The sequence below is a fragment of the Triplophysa rosa genome, linkage group LG6, assembly GCF_024868665.1.
Source record: "Triplophysa rosa linkage group LG6, Trosa_1v2, whole genome shotgun sequence".
NCBI classification, from domain to species: Eukaryota; Metazoa; Chordata; class Actinopteri; order Cypriniformes; family Nemacheilidae; genus Triplophysa; species Triplophysa rosa.
In genome coordinates, this window is record NC_079895.1 from 15,513,487 (window position 1) to 15,533,580 (window position 20,094).

At 43.9% G+C, this 20,094-nt stretch overlaps 1 protein-coding gene across 6 annotated transcripts in view; it reads right to left on the reverse strand.

The window, feature by feature from the left end:
* Positions 1-20,094, reverse strand: part of LOC130556098 (diacylglycerol kinase beta) — a 185,581-nt gene that overhangs the window by 65,652 nt on the left and 99,835 nt on the right. For 5 of the 6 annotated variants that reach the window (XM_057336793.1, XM_057336794.1, XM_057336795.1 and 2 more), the window contains 2 exons: positions 19,582-19,671; positions 17,657-17,817 (listed from right to left, as the gene is read on the reverse strand). In XM_057336793.1, coding sequence (XP_057192776.1) covers positions 17,657-17,817; positions 19,582-19,671 — 251 coding nt within the window. Of the gene's footprint in view, positions 1-17,005; positions 17,542-17,656; positions 17,818-19,581; positions 19,672-20,094 lie in introns of those variants that run through there. The other variant, XM_057336797.1, reaches the window with a different exon arrangement.

Here is a 20,094-nt window from a genome sequence, read left to right on the forward strand (position 1 = left end):
GTGAGATTCTCAGGGTTTGATAGCTGCTGGCACGTCGATCGAGCCACGAGCGGACGATACTCCGTTAGCACCTGTGCTGGCTTCCTGCCCGTGCTCGCAGGTGCCATAGCGGTCACATGGGAGAGGATATAGGAAGTGTGTGTGTGGGGGGGATAAATGAAAGGGCGGTGGACTCGTATCCCACACATATCCAAACATAAGATATAAAGCTTTGAGCTCTGCTTATCTTTAAACAGATAGTACAGAACATTGCTGTGTTTTTATTTTACTAGAGCGCAGGGAGAATAAAATGTTTACATTAAGAATGTTTATACTACGATTATTCGCATCCAGAATAAAAGTTTGTGTTTACATAATAGTCTGTGTACTGTGCATATTAATTTTGTATTTAGAAACACATACATTACACATACATGTGTAGAAAATATTTACATCTATTTATTTATATTTACCGATATGTAAATTATATATAAATGTTTATTAATTTTTATATTTTTCTTAAATACAATATATGCATGTACTGTATGTGTAAAAATAAATACGTACAGTACACAGACATATATTATGTAATAAACACAAACTTTTGTTATTATTATTATTCTTAATCATTTGACAGCCCTAAAGGCAAGCTGATCAGGAGACACTGCGATCCAAAAACAGTTCTTCAATATATGAACAACTTCCAGATACAAGCGTTTAATGTCAGGTAAAAAACGCACTATGTGACGTTTTTCTCTTTATCGTGATATTTTTGGATTCCAAGAAAGTCCACACGGGTGTTTTACAAATGTGTGAAATGGAAAAGGACAGAACTGTACATCAGGAATGACAGCATGTGAATGACGGGCAATGACTGAATACCATGAGACAGAGCGCCGCATGACACTTCACTAAAAAGAACAACACAATTATCACAAACCAGGATGCCATCCTCCAACTACACCGCTCCTGTCAACTGACATTCCCTTTCTGTCGGTCTCTCGACGTTGTGTCGAGCCGACAGATGGGGTTCGCTCTTGAGAACCTATCAACTTCTGACTAGTTTAGAAAAGGCCAATGAAATTGGTGAATGAAATGTGCATGCCTGACTCCGCCCCCGGATATCTGGGTATAAAATGGAGACGGCGTGCTGTATTCATTCACCTTTTGTTCTTTGGAGCCTTCACACTGATCGACTTCGAGACTTCAAACTCTACGCCAAAGGTATCTTATGACGTGGTGCAGCGGACTGTCCCTTCCTGCAGCGACTTCCCCTGGGTGTCTCGGCAGTGCCAGAAATGTTAGAGTTTTTTTCTCTAAAAGAGCAAATTTCTCCAGCGTGGCATGTCCCGCTGTTCTCGTGGGTGCAACACACTCATCGAGGAGGGGGACGGACACGATGTCTGCATCCAGAACGCTGGGGCAGACGTTGTGGATACGTCCTGCCTGCACTGCGGGCGGTTGACGATTCAGACGTTGCGTAACGGGTGGCTGTGTTCCCACGGGACTCAGCCACCACCTCGTCTGCTCCCCGTTCCGTGATGGCAGGACTACGGCCCTGCCACCCGCTACGGCAAGCAGCGAGGGTGATATGAGGATACTGTGAGCGTTAATCCGCCAGCCACCGGCTCACGGACCGTTTGCACCTTGTCTCACTCGTCTGACCGTTCCACATGAGACGGTCCCACTGTCTTGTTCCTCAACCACGTACTCGGACACGATGCGTGATGATGAGATGTCTCTTGCAGCATTGGGGGGTGATGTACTGCCATCCGACTCCGACGATTCCTCGGGCTCCATCCCTCGGGGGGTCGAGCCCAGGAAGAAGAGGACGTCGAAATGTCAGCCATGCTTTCCCGGGCCGCCATGAGCATTGGGTTGCAGTGCCCGCACTGCCTCTCCTAGCGCTCGCGACTGGCTACATGGTGCCTCGGGTTTGAGCGCATCTCCAAACCGCGCCCGCCCCCGGTGCCGTGTTTACCGGAAGTGCACGAGGAACTTAGTAAGACCTGGAACGCACCCTTTCCGGCACGTTGACGTCAAACAAAGTTCTGTCACCCTCTCTTCCCTCGAGGGGGAGGCCGCTAGAGGATACGTCGATGTCCCCCAGGTGGAGTGTGCCGCTGCGGTGCACTCGTCCCCGCAGGCAGCGGCCACCTGGGGGGCTCGACCTAGACTCCCGTCCAAAGCATGTGGGTTCTCGGCATCTCTGGTGTCGAGAGCTTACATTGCGGCGGACCAAGCTGCCTCCTCTCTCCACGCTATGGCTCCTGCCAGGCCAAGGCGTTGAGAGAGCTCCACGAGGGAAGACCGACCCAGCACTTATGCAGGAACTCCTCGCCGCCACCGACCTCGCTCCACGGGCGACCAAGGTGGTCGGGCGATGTCCACACTTGTGGTCCATGAGAGACACATCTGGCCGAACCTTGCACAAATGAGTAACGCCGAGAAGGTCCGCTTTCTCGACGCACCCATCTCGCAAGGGGGGGGGGCTGTTTGGTGATACTGTCGAGCCACAGTTCTTGACAGTAAAGAAGCAGACAGAGGATATCAAGCATATCCTCCACCGCCGCGACTCGGCCACCCTCGGCCGTCGAGTCCCGTGCATCGTCTGCTTCCCAGCAGCCCTGGTCCTCTTCGATGCCCTCTGGCTCTGGCGCCCCCCACTCAGGCGGCCCCCCCCCGGAAGAGACATCGAAGAGGAGACCATCGCCCCGTCAGCAGCAGCGGCGAAAGCAGAAGCGGCCCTCATGGGAAGACCCCAGGGAGATTGAGAATACCATCGGGCCCGACCCCAGCCATTCCACCTCATCATCCCCAAAAAAGGGGGGGTTGCTAGATCTGCGTACCCTGAACAGGCACCTACTCAAGCTGCCATTCACGATGCTCACGCATAAGCGCATCCTGGCGTCTACCAGATGTCAAGATTGGTTCATGGCAATCGACCTGAAGGATGCTTACTTTCATGTCTAGCTTTCGAGGGTGGGCATATCAGTACAGAGTCCTCCCTTTCTGTCTGTCCCTGTCTCCACGAGTCTTCACGAAGATCGTGGAAGCCGCCCTCACTCCCCTCAGGGAGAGAGGTGTGCGGGTACTAAACTATCTCGACGACTGGCTCATCTGGGCACACTCGCGAGATCTGTTGTGTACACACAGGGACCTAATGCTAGGGCACCTAGATCGGTTGGGACCACAGGAGCCTGGCTGATTCAGAGCGCGCTCAGTCAGTGTTGAACTGCTTGAAACACTTCAGGCAGTCAGCGGTCCCTCTGAAACTTTCAGAGGCTCCTGGGCACATGGCATCCTCAGTGGGGGTGGTCCCCCTTGGGTCGATGCACATGCAACCGCTCCAACACTGGCTACAGAGTCGGGTTCCCTGGAGAGCGTGGCACACCGGCAGCAGGCGTATGGTCATCACGCCTTTCTGCCGACGCACCCTGACCCCCTGGTCTTCAATGACCTTCTTGCGGACAGGGTCCCCCTAGGGCAGGTGTCAAGGCACGTCATGGTGACGACGGATGCCTCCCTGCAGGGTTGGGGTGCCGTGTGCAACGGGCACGCAGTGTCGGAGGGTGGCATTCGCTCACGGCAGCTAATATGACTCGCCCGACGCCTCCTCCTCTGGAGTCAGCAGGTGATCAGCTCCCTGCGAGCCACACACATCCCAAGCGACCTGAACCAGACAGCTGATGCGCTCTCTCGTCAGTCGACACCTCGCGGAGAGTGGTGACTCCATCCCCGCGCAGTCCAGCTCATATGGGAGCAGTTCGGCCAGGCGCAGGTGGACCTGTTTGGCTCCCCGGACTCCTCCCATTGCCCGCTTTGGTACTCCCTGACCGAGGGACCCCTCGGCACGGATACCCTAGCGCACAGCTGGCCGCGGGGTAAGCGGAAGTATGCCTTCCCCCCAGTGAGCCTCTTTGCACAGGTCTTGTGCAAGGCCAGGGAAGAGCAGCTCTTTGTCTGTTTTGGAGGTCAGTAGAAGGGGAGGGCTGTCTCCAAACAGAGGCTGGCGCACTGGATCGTGGATGCCGTCGCTACGGCATACCGATCTCAAGATCGCCCCTGCCCGTTAGGAGTGAGGCACACTCCTCATGGGCACTGGCTCAGGGCGCCTCTCTGGCAGACATCTGCAGAGCTGCGGGTTGAGTTACGCCCAACACCTTCGCGAGGTTCTAATACCTATGCGTGGAACCGGTGTCAGCCCACGTCCTGCACGGCAACATGTAGGACCGGCAGCCGGTAGGGCGTACACCTGCGAAAGCCCTTCCCCCTTCCTCTAGGGGGATCAGCAGCTATTTACGCCTCCCTTCTTTCCCCACTGGGTAAAGAACAGGCATTCCATCCATCACTAAGCACCTTCCTGGGGTCAGGCTGGGCAGAGCAGCCCTGCCCCCTTAGGCCGGGGAACAGTTGAGTTATCTACCACATAGCTCTAACCGGACCTAGTGCTCCAGACGTGGTAACCCCTCCCCCGTGGGCGGGTCTGTCTGATGTATCCTCATGAATGGTTCCCACCTCGGCAACCCATGACCTCCCTAGGTGGACCTCCACCTTGCAGTTAACTCCTTCAGTCCGCATGTTTTCCCATGAGTTTTCCACTGATGGTGAGACCATGTGGTGTCTCCACTAATTCCTCCCTATGGTAGGTAGTGGTCTATGTAGCGTTTTTCCCCCAAGGGGGTATAATGCTTACACAGTGGCCCTTACGGTGCCGGCCGGCTTCTCGCTGTTAGAGAATCAAGGCCTCCGCCCGTGACGGCCGGTGGCAGGGGCTTCCCACCTTTTTTAAAAAGCTCTGGGACCCCCTACCTCTCCTCTGGACGGTTACAATTTCGCACTAACGCTCACGCCTGACTCGCCCAGGCCAGTCAGCGTCGCTCCGCTAGAGATTGTGACGCGGCACAGTGCTGTGGCGTTTTCCATAGGAACCCCATCTGTCGGCTCGACACAACGTCGAGAGACCGACAGAAAGGGAATGTCTTGGTTACGGATGTAACCTCAGTTCCCTGATGGAGGGAACGAGACGTTGTGTCCTTCTTGCCACAATGCTGGCCGCCCGCCGCAGCGGTCGAGGGATGCTCAGGCTCCTCAGACCAAAAGGTGAATGAATGCAGCACGCCATCTCCCTTTTATACCGGTTATCCGGGGGCGGAGTCCGGCATGCAAATTTCATTCGCCAATTTCATTGGCCTTTTCTAAACTAGTCAGAAGTTGATAGGTTCTCAAGAGCGAACCCCATCTGTCGGCTCGACACAACGTCTCGTTCCCTCCATCAGGGAACTGAGGTTACATCCGTAACAAAGATGTTTTCATGGCCCTTTATGGACCAAGACATTAATTCTTCATGTCAAACTTTGACACCAACAAACAAACCTCAAAAAACAAGTAAACAAAGTCAAGATCTAACAGTACCATAATATCACCATAATCCTTTGAGACACAGCTTCTGTTTAGTTTCTCAGCCTCTTATTTGTTGTGTATTTTCAAACAGTTTAGATAACCAGATACAAAAGTCCTCCAGGGCATTATTATGATTCATCCCAAACTGTGCGCAGTGGCAGAACAGGGACACCATGTCCTCCACTAGGACATATCCTGTCCCTATGGCATGAAACTGTGGGCTTAACTGTTCTTGGCATTCTCTCTTTGATTCCAGGCTAAAGGTTGTACTGTACATGATTCTAGAGTTTGTATCATTTATAGATCAAATAACAAACTAATTGAACATGAACAATTTTGAAAAACATTTCAGCTGTCCATGCAATTTATTATAAAATAGCAATGAACATTTAAGGTAGGACTATCATGATGTCAGATCTTCCCTACTATTGGCTGTCGACAGAATCAACAATAAAATGATCATAAAACTTACATTTAAAAAATAATGAATAATGCTATCGTCAAAATTATCTTTAATGTTGTTTATTTTGAATTTTTTTTTTTGGCCAGTGAATCACATTCAAGTATATGAATAGGTGGAGGTGGAGCGAGAACCTTTAACCATTGTGACTCTTAAAGTGATAATTCACCCAAAAAGGGAAATCATGTCATCATTTACTCGCCCTCTTGTCATTTCAAACCTTTATGACTTCCTTTCCTCCGCAGAACACAAAAGAAGATATGTTGAAGAGAGTTGGTAACCGAACAGCACTGGCTAGTTAACAACATTCTTCAAAATATCTTCTTTTGTGTTCTGCAGAAGAAACAAAGTCATACAGGTTTGAAATGACAAGAAGGGGAGTAAAAAATCACTCTCACGTACCTTCTCTGGATCTGTTCCACATTTTGATTTGTGATTTCTATTTCTTTTCTACTCTTTCTATCCTAAAAAACCCCACAAAAAAAAACTTAGCTTTGCATACTGTGGTAGGCTATATGAGAACAGTTTTACTGCACTCGTGCTTTTTGTTGTCCTTATGTTGTTCCAATAGCTTCTATTGTTTACCTCATTTGTAAGTCGCTTTGAATAAAAGCGTCTGCTAAATGACTAAATCTAAATGTAAATGATGACAGAATTTTCATTTATGGGTGAATTATCACTTTAAAGCAAATTTTAAATATGTGCTGCACAATATCATCATATGTGTAGCATTAACACAATATCGATAATATGATTTTTATTAAATAACACATTGGTTATTTTCCAGTACTGATATACAGTGACACCCTTAATTCAAGTTGTATTCTGTATGTAAATGATTAAAAACTTAATAGTTCTGTTCCTTGAAATTAAAAAACTACTAACATAAATTAAAATAAAAGGAAAATTAAAATACAAGGAATCAAGAAATCTAAATCATAAGAGAGAATTTCTTAAAGTAGTATATGGCACAGTATACATATACTGTATATTTATATATACAGTATATAAACATTATTTATGTGCACGCAGGTCAGATATTGGAAGACCAACCAATAGGATTAAACATATGTCATATCGCAAAAAAAAATTGCAATAGCTCAACACATATCACATTTATGTAGTATTGTAGAATTGAAAAAAATGTGCATCTTGAATGCACTGTAAGTGGTTTGTATAGGAAAAATTCATTTGGTCCACACAATTAACACAACACTGTCCTCCTGAGAGAATGTCTATCGACAGGGTGAAGAGGTGAGGAATATAAAGTGAGGGTGATATTCAGGCCGCTGTGACTGGTGTGTCTACACAGGGTTATTGTAGCGTGCTACCTGAGTCAGCGCCCATCTGTGCTCCTGTCATCCCGGCAGGGAGCAGGTGCACACGGGAGTTGTGAGGCTGTCCACATAAGTGTGAGCGTGAATCATGTGAATGCTGTATGTATGAATGTCTAAAACGCGTATGTGAGGTGAACGAGCGCTGTTTTCCTTCTATCTTTAAGACTGGCCAGGTGTCACTCAGCACGGTCATTCATTATGGTGGTAACCTGGCCTGATTTTGGCAGCCAAATACTTCCTGTCACTGATACTTCCCCTGACCTTCAGTCTGTGCCAGTACTACAGCCCTCCAAACCCACAAATACACTCACATACAAAGGCTGACAGCTTCTAAAATAAACACTCTTATCACACAGTTAGGGTTTAACGATCGAACAAATCGCTTGCTTTTTCCGTGACCCATTGAACCGGTGTGACCGTCGCACCTTTCACACCAAAATCCACAGATGCAACTATATTAGGTCATAAAGGTTTGGAATGACATGTGGTTAAGTAAATAATGAAGAACTTTCATTTTGAGTGAACTTTCCCTTTAAAACATTTCACCTGCACCTTTAATCACTAGTTAAGATATAAAACGGACAGCATGACTTTGGACTAAGCCAATACCTGCCGTGTTGTAAACACACTTCTGTGTCATTGGAGATGAAGGTGTGGTATGACACCGCACCAGCGAGAGCATGATGGAAGCGGGGCAGGCGTCTCCCTGGGGAGGGTGGGAGGCTAACGCAGATAAGTTGTTGATGTCAAGTGAGGTGGTTAGATTTCAGCTCTCAGGCCTGGGGGAGATGCTACTGCTGGAGCTTAACATGGTGAGGTGTCTTTAATGACTGCTGACGAGGTGTCTTTGCTGTCTTCAATTCCCCACAAGAGATTCTTTCCAGGGTGAACCCGATCATACGATCCCAATGCCACGTTAAGTCAGCACGATGATGTCTCAGAAATCAGACTCACATTGGTGCCTAAAGGGCCGTTCACATTATAACGATAACTATAAAGATGACTGTAACTGATCACCAATAGTTGCCAGAAACTGTCTGACAGTATGTTTTATCGTTAAACAGCTGGGAAAAATTGTTCTGACAGTGATCCCAATGATATCGTTCTCTATCTTTATCATTTTAGTTATGGTGCGAACCCCGCTATTCTCCTGAATCAATTTTTTTATAGTTATCGTTATAATGTGAACGGCCCTTTACACTGCCCACCAATCACCATCAGCTGAGGGTTCATGCAAAGAGGCCTATCATACCTATAATATCTAGTGGTTTGACTAGAGCAAGCAGCCCAGAAAGCACTTCTGGGCACTCATCTATATTTCTTATATTACAAAAAACTATTAGCCTTTGTCAAAATACATGGCAATTTTTGAAAGAAGATAGGGGCTGTTTTGGGTCTAGAGTCTAGATGGTGAAGTTGATGGTGAAGGCATGTAGTTGCAAATACCCAAGGTAAAGCACATATTCTGCACATATATAGCACATATATATTCTATATCCCTAATCCTACCCAATACCTAAACCTAACCACTATCATACTAACTTTTAATAAGCACCAAATTAAAAGTTTATTGAGGCAAAAGTCGTAGTTAACGGTTTGTTAATAGCGAGAATTAGACCTTGAAATAAAGTGTGACCAATTTGGGGGGAAAACATACAAGTGTAATTTTTACTGTAATACTATTTAGGACTAAATTGGTCCAGTTTATAGTTTATAAAAGTGTACTTTTTTACAACTAGGTTTTTCATTTGAACTGGCACTTTAATATTTGTAGCACATTTTTTAGTTTATGACAGTACATTTTAAAGTACACTTTTGGAGTCTCTACACTGGCTCCCTGTAAGAGACCGTATTGAGTTTAAAATCCTTATGTTAACATTTAAGGCTTTGCATGACCTGGCTCCGAGGTACCTGTCTGACCTGTTATTGCCGTACACACCATGTCAAAATTTGCGCTCTTCTTAGTGTGGTCTTTTAGTGGTTCCCAAGACACGGCTTCGCATCATGGGTGATAGAGCATTCTCCTCATACGCTCCTAAGCTCTGGAATTCTCTACTGGCAGACATCAGGGAGGCAAATTCTCTTGCGATTTTTAAATCTCTTCTTAAAACATTTTATTTTAGGATTGCTTTTACTTGATTATATTATTTGTTTTCGTTGTTGTTGTGTTGTTTTACAAAGTTTTTTTACAAATTGTGTTGTTTTACCTGATGTGATGTCTACTGTGAAGCGCTTTGAGAAAGCAACTTTTAATTGCGCTATACAAAATAAATGTATTATTATTTTTATTAAACTTCTAGTTAAAGGCGGGGTGTCCGATTTCTCTTAGCTGTTGTTGATGTTCAAATCACCAAAACAAACACACCCCTACCCCCATCTGTCGCTTTCGTTAGCGCTCGGCTCGGCTAGTGTCCGTCCTGTGCACCCTACTGCTGATTGGCTACAAGGTGTTTTGGTACTCGGCCCGACTCAGTTGTCTAAAGCATAATTCGGAAATCGGTTACCCCGCCTTTAATGTTACTTACAACTAGATACTTATGTCCAGATTTACTAACAGCTTGTGGCAACGCAAACGCCTCTTTTGGCGTAAAAACTACTGACGGTATTTACTTAAGACACGCTACAAAACTCCAACTGCTATTAGAATATTAATGATAATATTAAACCTATTTCTACCTTTTTACTATGTTTATTTTAATTTTATTTCGCCTAGTTGTGCAAGCATTATCGAGGTTGTAGAGTGCATGTGTGTTTGTGTGTCTGTGTTTTGAGCACGTGTATATGTGGGTCTTTATGAACCTGTGTGTGAGTGTTTTTGTGTTCGGTGAGTGTGTTTACTTTCTTCTTACTTTCCTTCTATAAATTTAATGTTTTTCTTATAGTCAATATGTTTCATGTACAGCTGCTTTGTAACAATGAAAATTGTAAAAAGTGCTATATAAATTGAGTTGAGACACGCAGTGAAAATTAGCGCTAAAAAGGCATGGATACTGCTGTTTTTGACACTGACCTTATTGCATTTAGGAGTTTCCTCTTCAGACACAAACTATATAGGAGGAGAGTATTTAAATAAATCACACAACGCAATTTACTAAGGTTTGCTCTCGTCATTGTACTGGTACCACATGCACTAATTTGCGCTGCTCTTGGTAGATTACGTTGGTCATTATGGGAATGAGATATTGCGCCTGTGTTTTTAATGTGCGTCTTGTTAGTATATCACCCACAGAAATTTCCTCTCCCATCGCTGCTCTTTTAAACTGCACTGTCGAGCTATTTTGCCATGTTTAGTAAATCTGGCCATTAGTTTTCTTACGTTTTTTTAAGTCAACTTAATGTCCTTATAAAATTCTTGTACTTATACACTTTAAAGTGTTTTAGGTACCAATTGTAATACTTCAAATATACCTTTAACTGTACTTTAAGGAGATTAAAGTAGTTAAAGTAGAAAAAAATCAGAAAGATTACCAAGAGATTAAAGTAGTTAAAGTACAAAAAAAATCAAAAAGATTACCAAGAGATTAAAAGATTATACATTTTTCTGGCAATATAAGTCAAGTACAGTTAAGTTTAATTTTAGTACATGAAGAGTTCATTTGCAAAAACACTTTTTAAAATTCAAAAATAAAGATTGAAAAATCATGATTTTATTGTGCATTCCAAGTAATATCAATCAAACTGCAGTTGGGTTGTTTTGATATAGTAATAACCAAAAAACACAAAATCATAACACAAAAAAACATGATTTAAACATGATCTGTTTTTGAAAATAAACTTTTCATATTTTTTTAGAAGAACATATAGACTGAAAGTATACTTTCTTGTATTTGTATTCTAATAGCACACTTGAATAAACTGGTAACTATCCAAACCTCGAATGCAAATGCTCGAACTGAGAGTTCATATTGACTTATCAAGATATTTACTGCGCTCATATAATGCACCAACGCACTGAACATTTCTTCTCTTTCCACAAATTGGTAATTAGTTTACCTAAATAGAAAAAGAGCTCTGTGACTGTCACAAATGATGAAACAAGTAACCATGGTGGTGATGATAATAGTCTGGAAACCGCAAACGCCATGGCAACCTCAACGGATAGTGGCTGGAAAATGTTTACGGCTGAAACAGCATTACTAATGATTACATCAGTGCATGAGTCACCAGCACTGCTTTACTCAGGTGTCACTGGCTCCCAATGAGGAGCCATCTGTCCTCTCCTCCTGGACTCCCAGCACCCTGTTCCTCTGCTCCAGCATCATGCCATGCCACACCATGCCATCGCAGAGACGCTGGAAGTCTTCTACAATACTTCCTGTATCCACCAAAACTGAAATCAATTTAAATGCAACAATCATTTATTAACTCGACAGTCTCATTTTGCATTTGCACTTGAGCATTAGGCCATCACTTTTATTCAAAGCAACTTGCAGTGCATTTAATTTCATTACGGTTGTTTCTTTGGAATTGTACCTACAACCTTGCCATTGTATGTGTCATTCTTTACTAATGTAGATGCAGAAACACCACAAGATCCAGCTGAGCAACAGAAACTCTAATAAGCCTAAATCACTTGCTGAATAGTCAGTTATGATGTGCCATTTACTACAATTTACCGCAGAGCCTTTTATCCATAATGACTTTTACAAATGACAGAGTTTTTGTATGAATTAAATATGGAGTGAGCATTCTGCATGTTTCCATCCACTTTAAACGCCCCCCCCGGAACAGCACGTCCTCGCGCCGACAAGGTCCAACTGAGGAAGGAGGGTGGGGGTTCAGGAGGTTGACGAGGGGCAGGCAAGGGGCAGGCAATGGGGAGAGGAAGTAGTCTATGGGGCCAGGGTGGTGAGGACAGTGGGAGGAGCTAGGGGACCTGGAGCAGGAGGAGCCAGGTGGTGGTCGAGAAACCAGCCAGGGTGACGGCCCACGGGGGTGTCAACGGAGGGAGGAGCCATGGTGGAGGGTGGGATGGCTGGCAACACCAGGGGGCCGAGTGACGGAGATGATGCCAATGGAAGAGGAGCCCAGGGTGGAGCCACACAGACGGAGAGCCAGCGTGACATCGAGGAGAAGGCCAAGGTGAAGCCGGTGGCTCAGGTGACCAAGGCGGAGACGGGGATCCGGAAAACCGCGGCGGAGCCTGAGCCACCGAGGGTGAAGGTGGAGCCGGAGGGAAGGAGGAGCCTGACAGAGCCAAAGGGGCAAAGCGACAAGGCTTAGCCGGAGGATTGGAGCCCGGTGGCGGCGGATGGTCAACAACTGACCAAGGCGGAGCTGGAGGGACGAGAGAGCCGTTGGGATGACGGGCCACGGTGGAGATGAGGGAGACAGGAGCCAAGGTGCAGCCACTGGGTCAGAGTGCCAAGGTGGAGTCTGGGCCTAGGAGGCTAGAGGTGGACACATGGGATACTCAATCCCCAAGGTAGCTGGCGGCTGGAGATCCCGAAGCTCATCCGATCCAACGGCGCTGGCATGCAGAGGGTGAGCTGAGGGGTCTCCGGATGCCAGCAGATCTAGGGCAGATGGACTGGCTGATGGTAACAGAGGAGGAGGGAGGCTGGGCGGGACCTGCTTGGACGCTGAAGAGGTGGTGTTGGCTGACGAAAAGCTGGCTGGGACCAGTGGGGACTTGGAAGAGCTGGGCGGGACCAGCGGGGATGGCAGCAGCCAATATTCCTCTTCATTCACCCAGTCAGATATGGCAGAGTCCAATAACAGCTCACCCTTTGCGATGGGAGTGTGGGTGGGGCTTCCCTCTAGCCCGTCAAACTCCACGAGTACTCCCACAGCGGCACATGATGTTGCCGGCTCACGCACCTGGTCAGACGGGAGAGTTGAGGCTCAGGCCCCTGGGGCGATGACAGGCTCTTGCTTTGCAGTGAACACAGGCTCTCCATCTGCGTGGGGCTCTGGCAGACACTCCATGTAGCAGGGTGATGGTTGATGGCTGGTCTCTCGGATGGGAGCAGGGCTGGAGATGTCCTTGGCTGGGCAAATGAAAAAAAATAGTCTATTATTCTCCAGCACCCACTCCACAAAAGCGGCGAATTCCTCCCGGGGGCTCACTCAGCCCGTGGTCATAATAGAAACAGAGCGAGCAGTCAGGGAAGTTCGTAAGGCACGCCAAATCTAAAAAGTCCCTGGTGTGGTCCTCCAGTGAACGGTCTCCCTGCTCCAGGCAGATGAGCTTGACAGTAGGGAAAGCCATCCGGGAGCGGGGAAAAACAAAAAATGTTTTAAACATTTATATATTTACATTTAATCATTTAGCAGACACTTTATCCAAAGCGACGTACAGAGAGTTCAGGGAGCAATAATCGATTATCATACAGGAGCAATAATACAATAGATGCTAATACAAAGTTACTAGTTTCAACAAAAGCTAGACCACTAACTGTTGAGAGAAAGAGAGAGTTTTTTTTTCTTTTTCTCATTTGTCTGTCAAGTATGGGTTTTAAGTAGTTTTTTGAATGTTGTGAGAGATGTGGTTGACCGGACTGAGTAAGGAAGAATGTTCCACCAGGAAGGAGTTGTGAAGGAGAATGAGTGGGAAAGCGATTTACTGCCCTTTTGAGAAGGTAATACAAGATGCTGCTCGTTCGCAGAACGCAGGGATCTTTATGGGGTGTAGGAGTGTAGGAGGGTGTGAAAGTATGCCGGTGCAGATCCAGTGATAGTCCTGTAGGCAAGCATTAGTGACTTGAATCTGATACGGGCTTCAACCGGTAGCCAGTGGAGAGAAAAGGGGTGTCATGTGAGTCCTTTTGGGCTGTTGGAAGACGAGGCGTGCTGCTGCGTTCTGAACCAGCTGGAGCAGTTCACCAGCGTCACTCCAGCGAAGTGAAATTTCAAAAATAAAGGTTGCTCCCCTTTTATGCATAGTACACACAAATAAATAAAACACACAAACAAACAAACCCATGCCACTAGTTGCTGTTTTCAAAGTCTCAGTGTATGAATCCCGTAATAATCTGTAGAGTTAATGTTATACCACCAATGCATCTAAATGCACATGGCTAATTTTCTTCCTTCGCAACTGAGCACAAAGTTTCTTCAACAACTAAACATTCATAATATCATCTGACATTCTTCTCCTAAGAATGTATGTTCTTCTTAATGTAACATGCCCATTTTTTCAAATCTGTTTAGATTCTAAAAGTTATTGCTGATTCTGCAAATTAAGCTCAGACAGGTGAAAATATTACACTTGAAAATAATATTCATAAACTGAGTTATATTAAAATATAATGTTGTCTTGTGAGAACTAGCCCAGTGCCAAGACATGCACCGACCCACATGGTACAGTCAGTCCACATTACAAGACTCAGGATTCACAGTATAGGCCATTGTCCATTCATAGTCAGCACTCAGACTCTTTAAGTCTTTTTAAGTCTTTTTAAGTCTTTTTAAGTCTAGCAAACTGTATCATCATCAAACAGACCCGACCACCATTACACACCGGATTATATTTTCCATTTAATTTGACAAACTTTGCATCAATGTAATTTTTACATTGTTATGAATGCTTTTTTAATTTAATACATACTATTTAATTCCAATGTTAATTGCAAACTTTATATGTATAATGCGTAAAAGATCTTCAGCTAATGTACAATCAAATTGAGAGTATAAATGTATTTAACCCTTATATAATATGCTTATATATTGTTTTTGTATTGAAAGGTATATTAACTAGTAATCACCTAAGTAATGTTCAATAATTCAATTTGCTATAAAATGCTGCTAAAAATGCTTTCAAAAACAACTAGAATGTTTATTTTGTGTCACAGACACACATCAACAATTTCTCAGTTCGGCACCAGCAACAAAAACATTTCTGCGGTCTGTGCCATTGGCTGATGAAAACACAGCCCATACTGGAAACAGTGGGATGCTAAGCCGAGTTATATAACGGCCCTAAAGTGGCACATTCTTTCTTACTTTTTTTTTTCACGCCACCTTGTCTAAGGGCGTACTCTCACTAGGCAATCTGAACTGTGCCCGAGCACGTTTGACCCCCAAAGCCTGGTTCATTTGACTAGTGTTATCGCTCCGTATCGCGCCCGGGCACGGTTCGTTTAGCTGTCCCTGGCTCGCTTGGACGAGGTGGGCCAGAGCATGGTGCGGTTGGGCTCGGGCGTGGTACACATGTAGTGTGAGCGCAAATCGTGCCAGAGCGCAGAACTGAAAGCATGATGTAAATTATGTGACTGTTTAAATTCCTCCCTGAGATTCAGCTGTCACCATAAAAAACGGATACACAGTGCACTTACACGTGCAGGCTAGTGTCACCGCACCCAAAACGACTCCAGGTTTGTCAAACATAGCGCAACGTGTGTAAGGATTAGGGCTGTGCAAAAATATCGATACATGTAACTATTGCAATATTTTTTTTCTGATAGTGTATCGATAGTGATACCTCTACTATCGGTATTTTTTTAAAGTCATATTATATACATACGTCCGAAAGTAATTAAGTGGAAGCGAGCATATCGAAAACTATAAGAACGCTTCGAGGTCTCAGAGCTGATGTGTGAGCGTGCTTTAGTTTTAAAATTAAGGCATGGAGTAATGAGTTATATAAAATAAATGCTGTTTGTAAGCTTCGCAAGTCATGACCTACCAAGTCACTTGGCTACTGCAGTGCATTAGACAAGAAGCTTATTCCAAAAAGTAACAATGACATTTAGTGTGCTTTCACGGATGTGACACCAGCACATTTACAGCACGGATGAACCAGAGGTTTTATACTGCCCATGTTCAGTGTTTTAACTGTAATGCACCACAACAGCCAAGTGACTTGCGTGAGCTCCTTATTCCCCTCTGATACCCACTTGAGGGGCGCAATCCACAGTTTGAGAACCCAAACCTCTGATCTTAAGGTCCATGCATCGCATGAGCGCAGGCCAGCGGGGGAGTGGGGACAATCGCGCTCGGGCACAGTTGAGAGCAACCGGGATAAATGTGAGTACGCCCTAATACTTGTGTGTGTGCCTCCTGCCACTCCGCACACCTTTTTTCATTTGGGTCAGATGGCCCTTTCAGATCACGCTATTTCTGGCCATTCTAAATATGGACTACCTGGCACCCAGAGATAAAGCAGCGTTCATCCAACACACCTGGGATCTGCCTGATTATAATAGACTGTTGGACATTATTCAGATATGAAAGCAGACATACTATTTTTAGCAGCCTGTTCTAAAAACAGAACAAAAATTAATCATTAGCTAAACAAGAGGAGGTAGATGTTCTCACCGAGACCCACCTGGGCAGCGACTGAACAGAAATTCAGCATTATTTGTAGATGACCTGATGAGCGTTAACTCCTGCATTTATTACATTTTGTTCTCATTTTAAGATAAATATTTATTACATTAATTATTTCCTGAAGGTTCCCGCAGTAAGTCCCTGTAGCACTGACCATCTACCTGGCAAAATCACTGATCAGTTCTTAGTAATAAAACATTTTGTTATTATTGGTTATATAATCTGCCTCACATGTTGATTTATAACAAACAAGTACATGTAATTTGTGAAAGACAAAGTTTCGTCCAGCAACAAAAATAATAATAAAATATTGATTTGACATTCAACTGCTCTCAATAAATGCTTGATTATAACAGCAGCATGGGATATAACATTTGAACAGTGGAGGGTTGCTAAGCAACTGTGTGTGAGAACGAAAGTTCTGTGCGATAATAAATCAAGTCACAGGCGTGAAACCGTTTCAGACGCATTAAATCACATCAGTAAAGTTTGAACATGTTATTGTTCCTCTGACAATGATAATTAATCCAAAATGCTACCCGAGAAAACAACGTTTAATTAATCCGAAATTACTGGAAAGAAAAGTTTAGCCTCAGGCCTGGGTAAAAATACTGAGGAGCGAGCGACGTTGACTGATGAATAAGGGAAGAAGGACGTGGGAGTTGTGAGGAGTTAGCATTAGCATCTATCAGTAAAATATTGCAGCTTTTGGTATAACCGAACGCAAGTGACTTTCATAGACTTCTAACGTTAAAGGGATATTTCACCCAAAAAGGGATATTTCACCAAAAAAAATGTTTTTTCAACCTCATGTCATTCAACACCTGTATATGACTCTTACTTCTGTGGAACACAAAAGAAGATATTTTGAGAAATGAATCAGTGGTTTTGTGTCCATTCAATGAAAGTCAATAGGGGCCAATGTCTGGCCAATGTCTGTCTTAATGGTTAGAGAGTCGGACTCATCACCAGAAGGTTGCCGGTTCGATTCCCAGGGCCGGCGGGTAACAACTGAGGGCGCTGCAGTGATAGCTGCCCACTGCTCCGGATGTACGTGTGTTCACCACTTGCTGTACGTGTGTTCACTACTCTCTGGATGGGTTAAATGCAGAGGTCACATTTCGGGTATGGGTCACCATATCTGACTAATAGGTCACTTTCACTTTAAACCTCTGTGAGCCATATGCATGTATAGTATGAATCTCACCACTCCGATGGAGAAATAGTTGTTGACTATGCTGTAGGGCACAGGGTCGCCCTTGTCCTCCTTATCGTCAGGGATGATGTCAATGTTCCAGCGGTCAAGAAGCACCTCTGTGCTGTGCTCAATATCCCTGAGGAACTTCACCAGACTGCCTCCTTCATAGCCTGTCAAGCAGAACACACAACCAGCGGTCAAACAAAATAAAAATGAAAATGTACAAAATAAAAATGTAGATGCCGTCACATAAAACACACATACACGTAACTTCTATTTATCTAAAATATTGTTTGAAAATAGTTTGAAAGAAAAAATAAGTATTCTGCCTATGATGGTGAATAGCATCACAATGTCAAAGTTCATGTAGTTTAATTGAAATTTCAACAAAGCAAGATCAGATAAACCGACTAAAGTATTACAATGTTGGAAAACTATGAACGTGTTGAAAACACTAAACTTGCATGACTGGGTGCTCAGTGAAGCGGTCCATATGTCTTGTAAAAACAGCTTTTTATGATTAACCGTTGATGTCACTTTCAAGAAGTCCAGTACTCAGGTACTCATGAACATCTTTAGTCTGTTCCTCAAATGACTTTAAAAGACTTGTAATACATTATATGGTATACAGAAAGCTTAAAACATATTCAAAGTTTTTTTGAACCTGCACATAAAAGCCACCAGTAGGCCAATGTTCCTCTAAATTCCTCTATTTTTGTCCAACAAATTAAAAGTAATTTGGAATGACACAATGGTAAGTTTGTATTTTTGAGTGAGTTATTCCTTTTAAAATAAAAGATAATCCATCCTGATGACATGAGAGATAAACTCAACTGATTAATTACACCACCAAGAGACTGAACTCCGTGTCCTTGGAGGATTTATTCAATGCCTGGCAACCCATCCACATAACATGCTCATGTCTTTGTGCCATATAGAGGATCCCTGAGGTGGATGAACTGCAATTACTTCTTAGAACAACCAGCAAGATACTTGGCCTGCGTGTTACCTCACCACCATGAAGGAGGCATCTTTTAATGAGGGACATCATACTGTTAATCAGGTGGGGATATGGACTCCCGCCTGGCAACCAAAGGAGGAAGCACATGTGTGATGACACCCAGAAATCACTCTTTCTCTCTGAACAAATGCATAACAGACACTTCCAGCTGTACGTTACATGAAGTTAAGTTCACACGCTGTCTTACACGGCACACAGGTGATACACATGTAAATCAAAGTCTCACATGCAAAGATAAACAAGCCCACCATCCATACGAAATGATAAGTACGTTGATGCAAATCCTTACGCTCGCACAAACCACATAAATGCATACAGGAAACACTGATATGAGTTTAGTTAATTTAGCAGCATCCACGAGGCCACGCACACCTGTCTAACAGGCACACGCAAGCAAGATCACAGATGTGTATCATTCCATCATAACCCACTGTACAAAAACCCACATATCTAATTATAAACACATGATCATACTAGCACGTCTTCTCTTAATGACTACATATACTCATTTAAAAAAATAAACAAATACATATGGCACATTGATCTCTGATGAGATGGTCCAGATGGATTTTTTTAATGCATGTTATTCATTATACATTCATTGCAACAGGTCAAGAACATGTGGCCTTTTTTGTAAAGTCAAGATCAAATCTTGATTTCAGTGTATACTGTACTTAACAAATCCTAACTGGGGTTTATGCGCTTCAGAGCTGTGTCCAGCGAAACCTTCTTTATTCACGTGACTGAACATTAAGATGATTGAAAGACAATGTATGATTATACCCTTTTTGAAGGGTTTTTGAATAATGCAATCTTGAAGCCTAATCTCAATTTAATTCTGTTAAATTTTATTTTGAAGTCCTTTAGTAATTTAATCGGAACCTCTGGTGGATAGTGTCTGTTTTTTTCTCACCTCCGCCCCAGCGCAGGCAGCGAGCGAGGTCGTTCCCGGTACCCAGTGGCAGGATCGCAACAGGTGGATGCCTGGCAAAATTGGCTTTATCTGGTGTAGAACAATAAGAAAAAATTATTAATACTTTCACCATTTCCAACTTAAAGTTCCATTTGTAATGTAATTTCTCTGAAACGTGTGAAAAATGTGGTTCTGGTGGATTAAAACATTGTGAGGCATCCCAAGACTGAAACAAAAGTGTAAGTTTGGGGAAGACTTTATGTATGTCTGAACAATGAAGAATATTTGGAAATTAGCAATGGCACAGCTTAGTTTCAAAGTAACAAATCTAAATCTGCGTTATTTGTAGACTCTTCATTTTTATGTTAATATTAGTTACATTTTTAGCAATTTGTTATATGCTTTTGTCATTTGTTTATTTTTTATTTGCTATATAAGATACATTTAATTGTATTTTATTTTATTTCTGAGGAAACATTTCAATGTTTTCCCCAATCATTTTAGGCCAATATT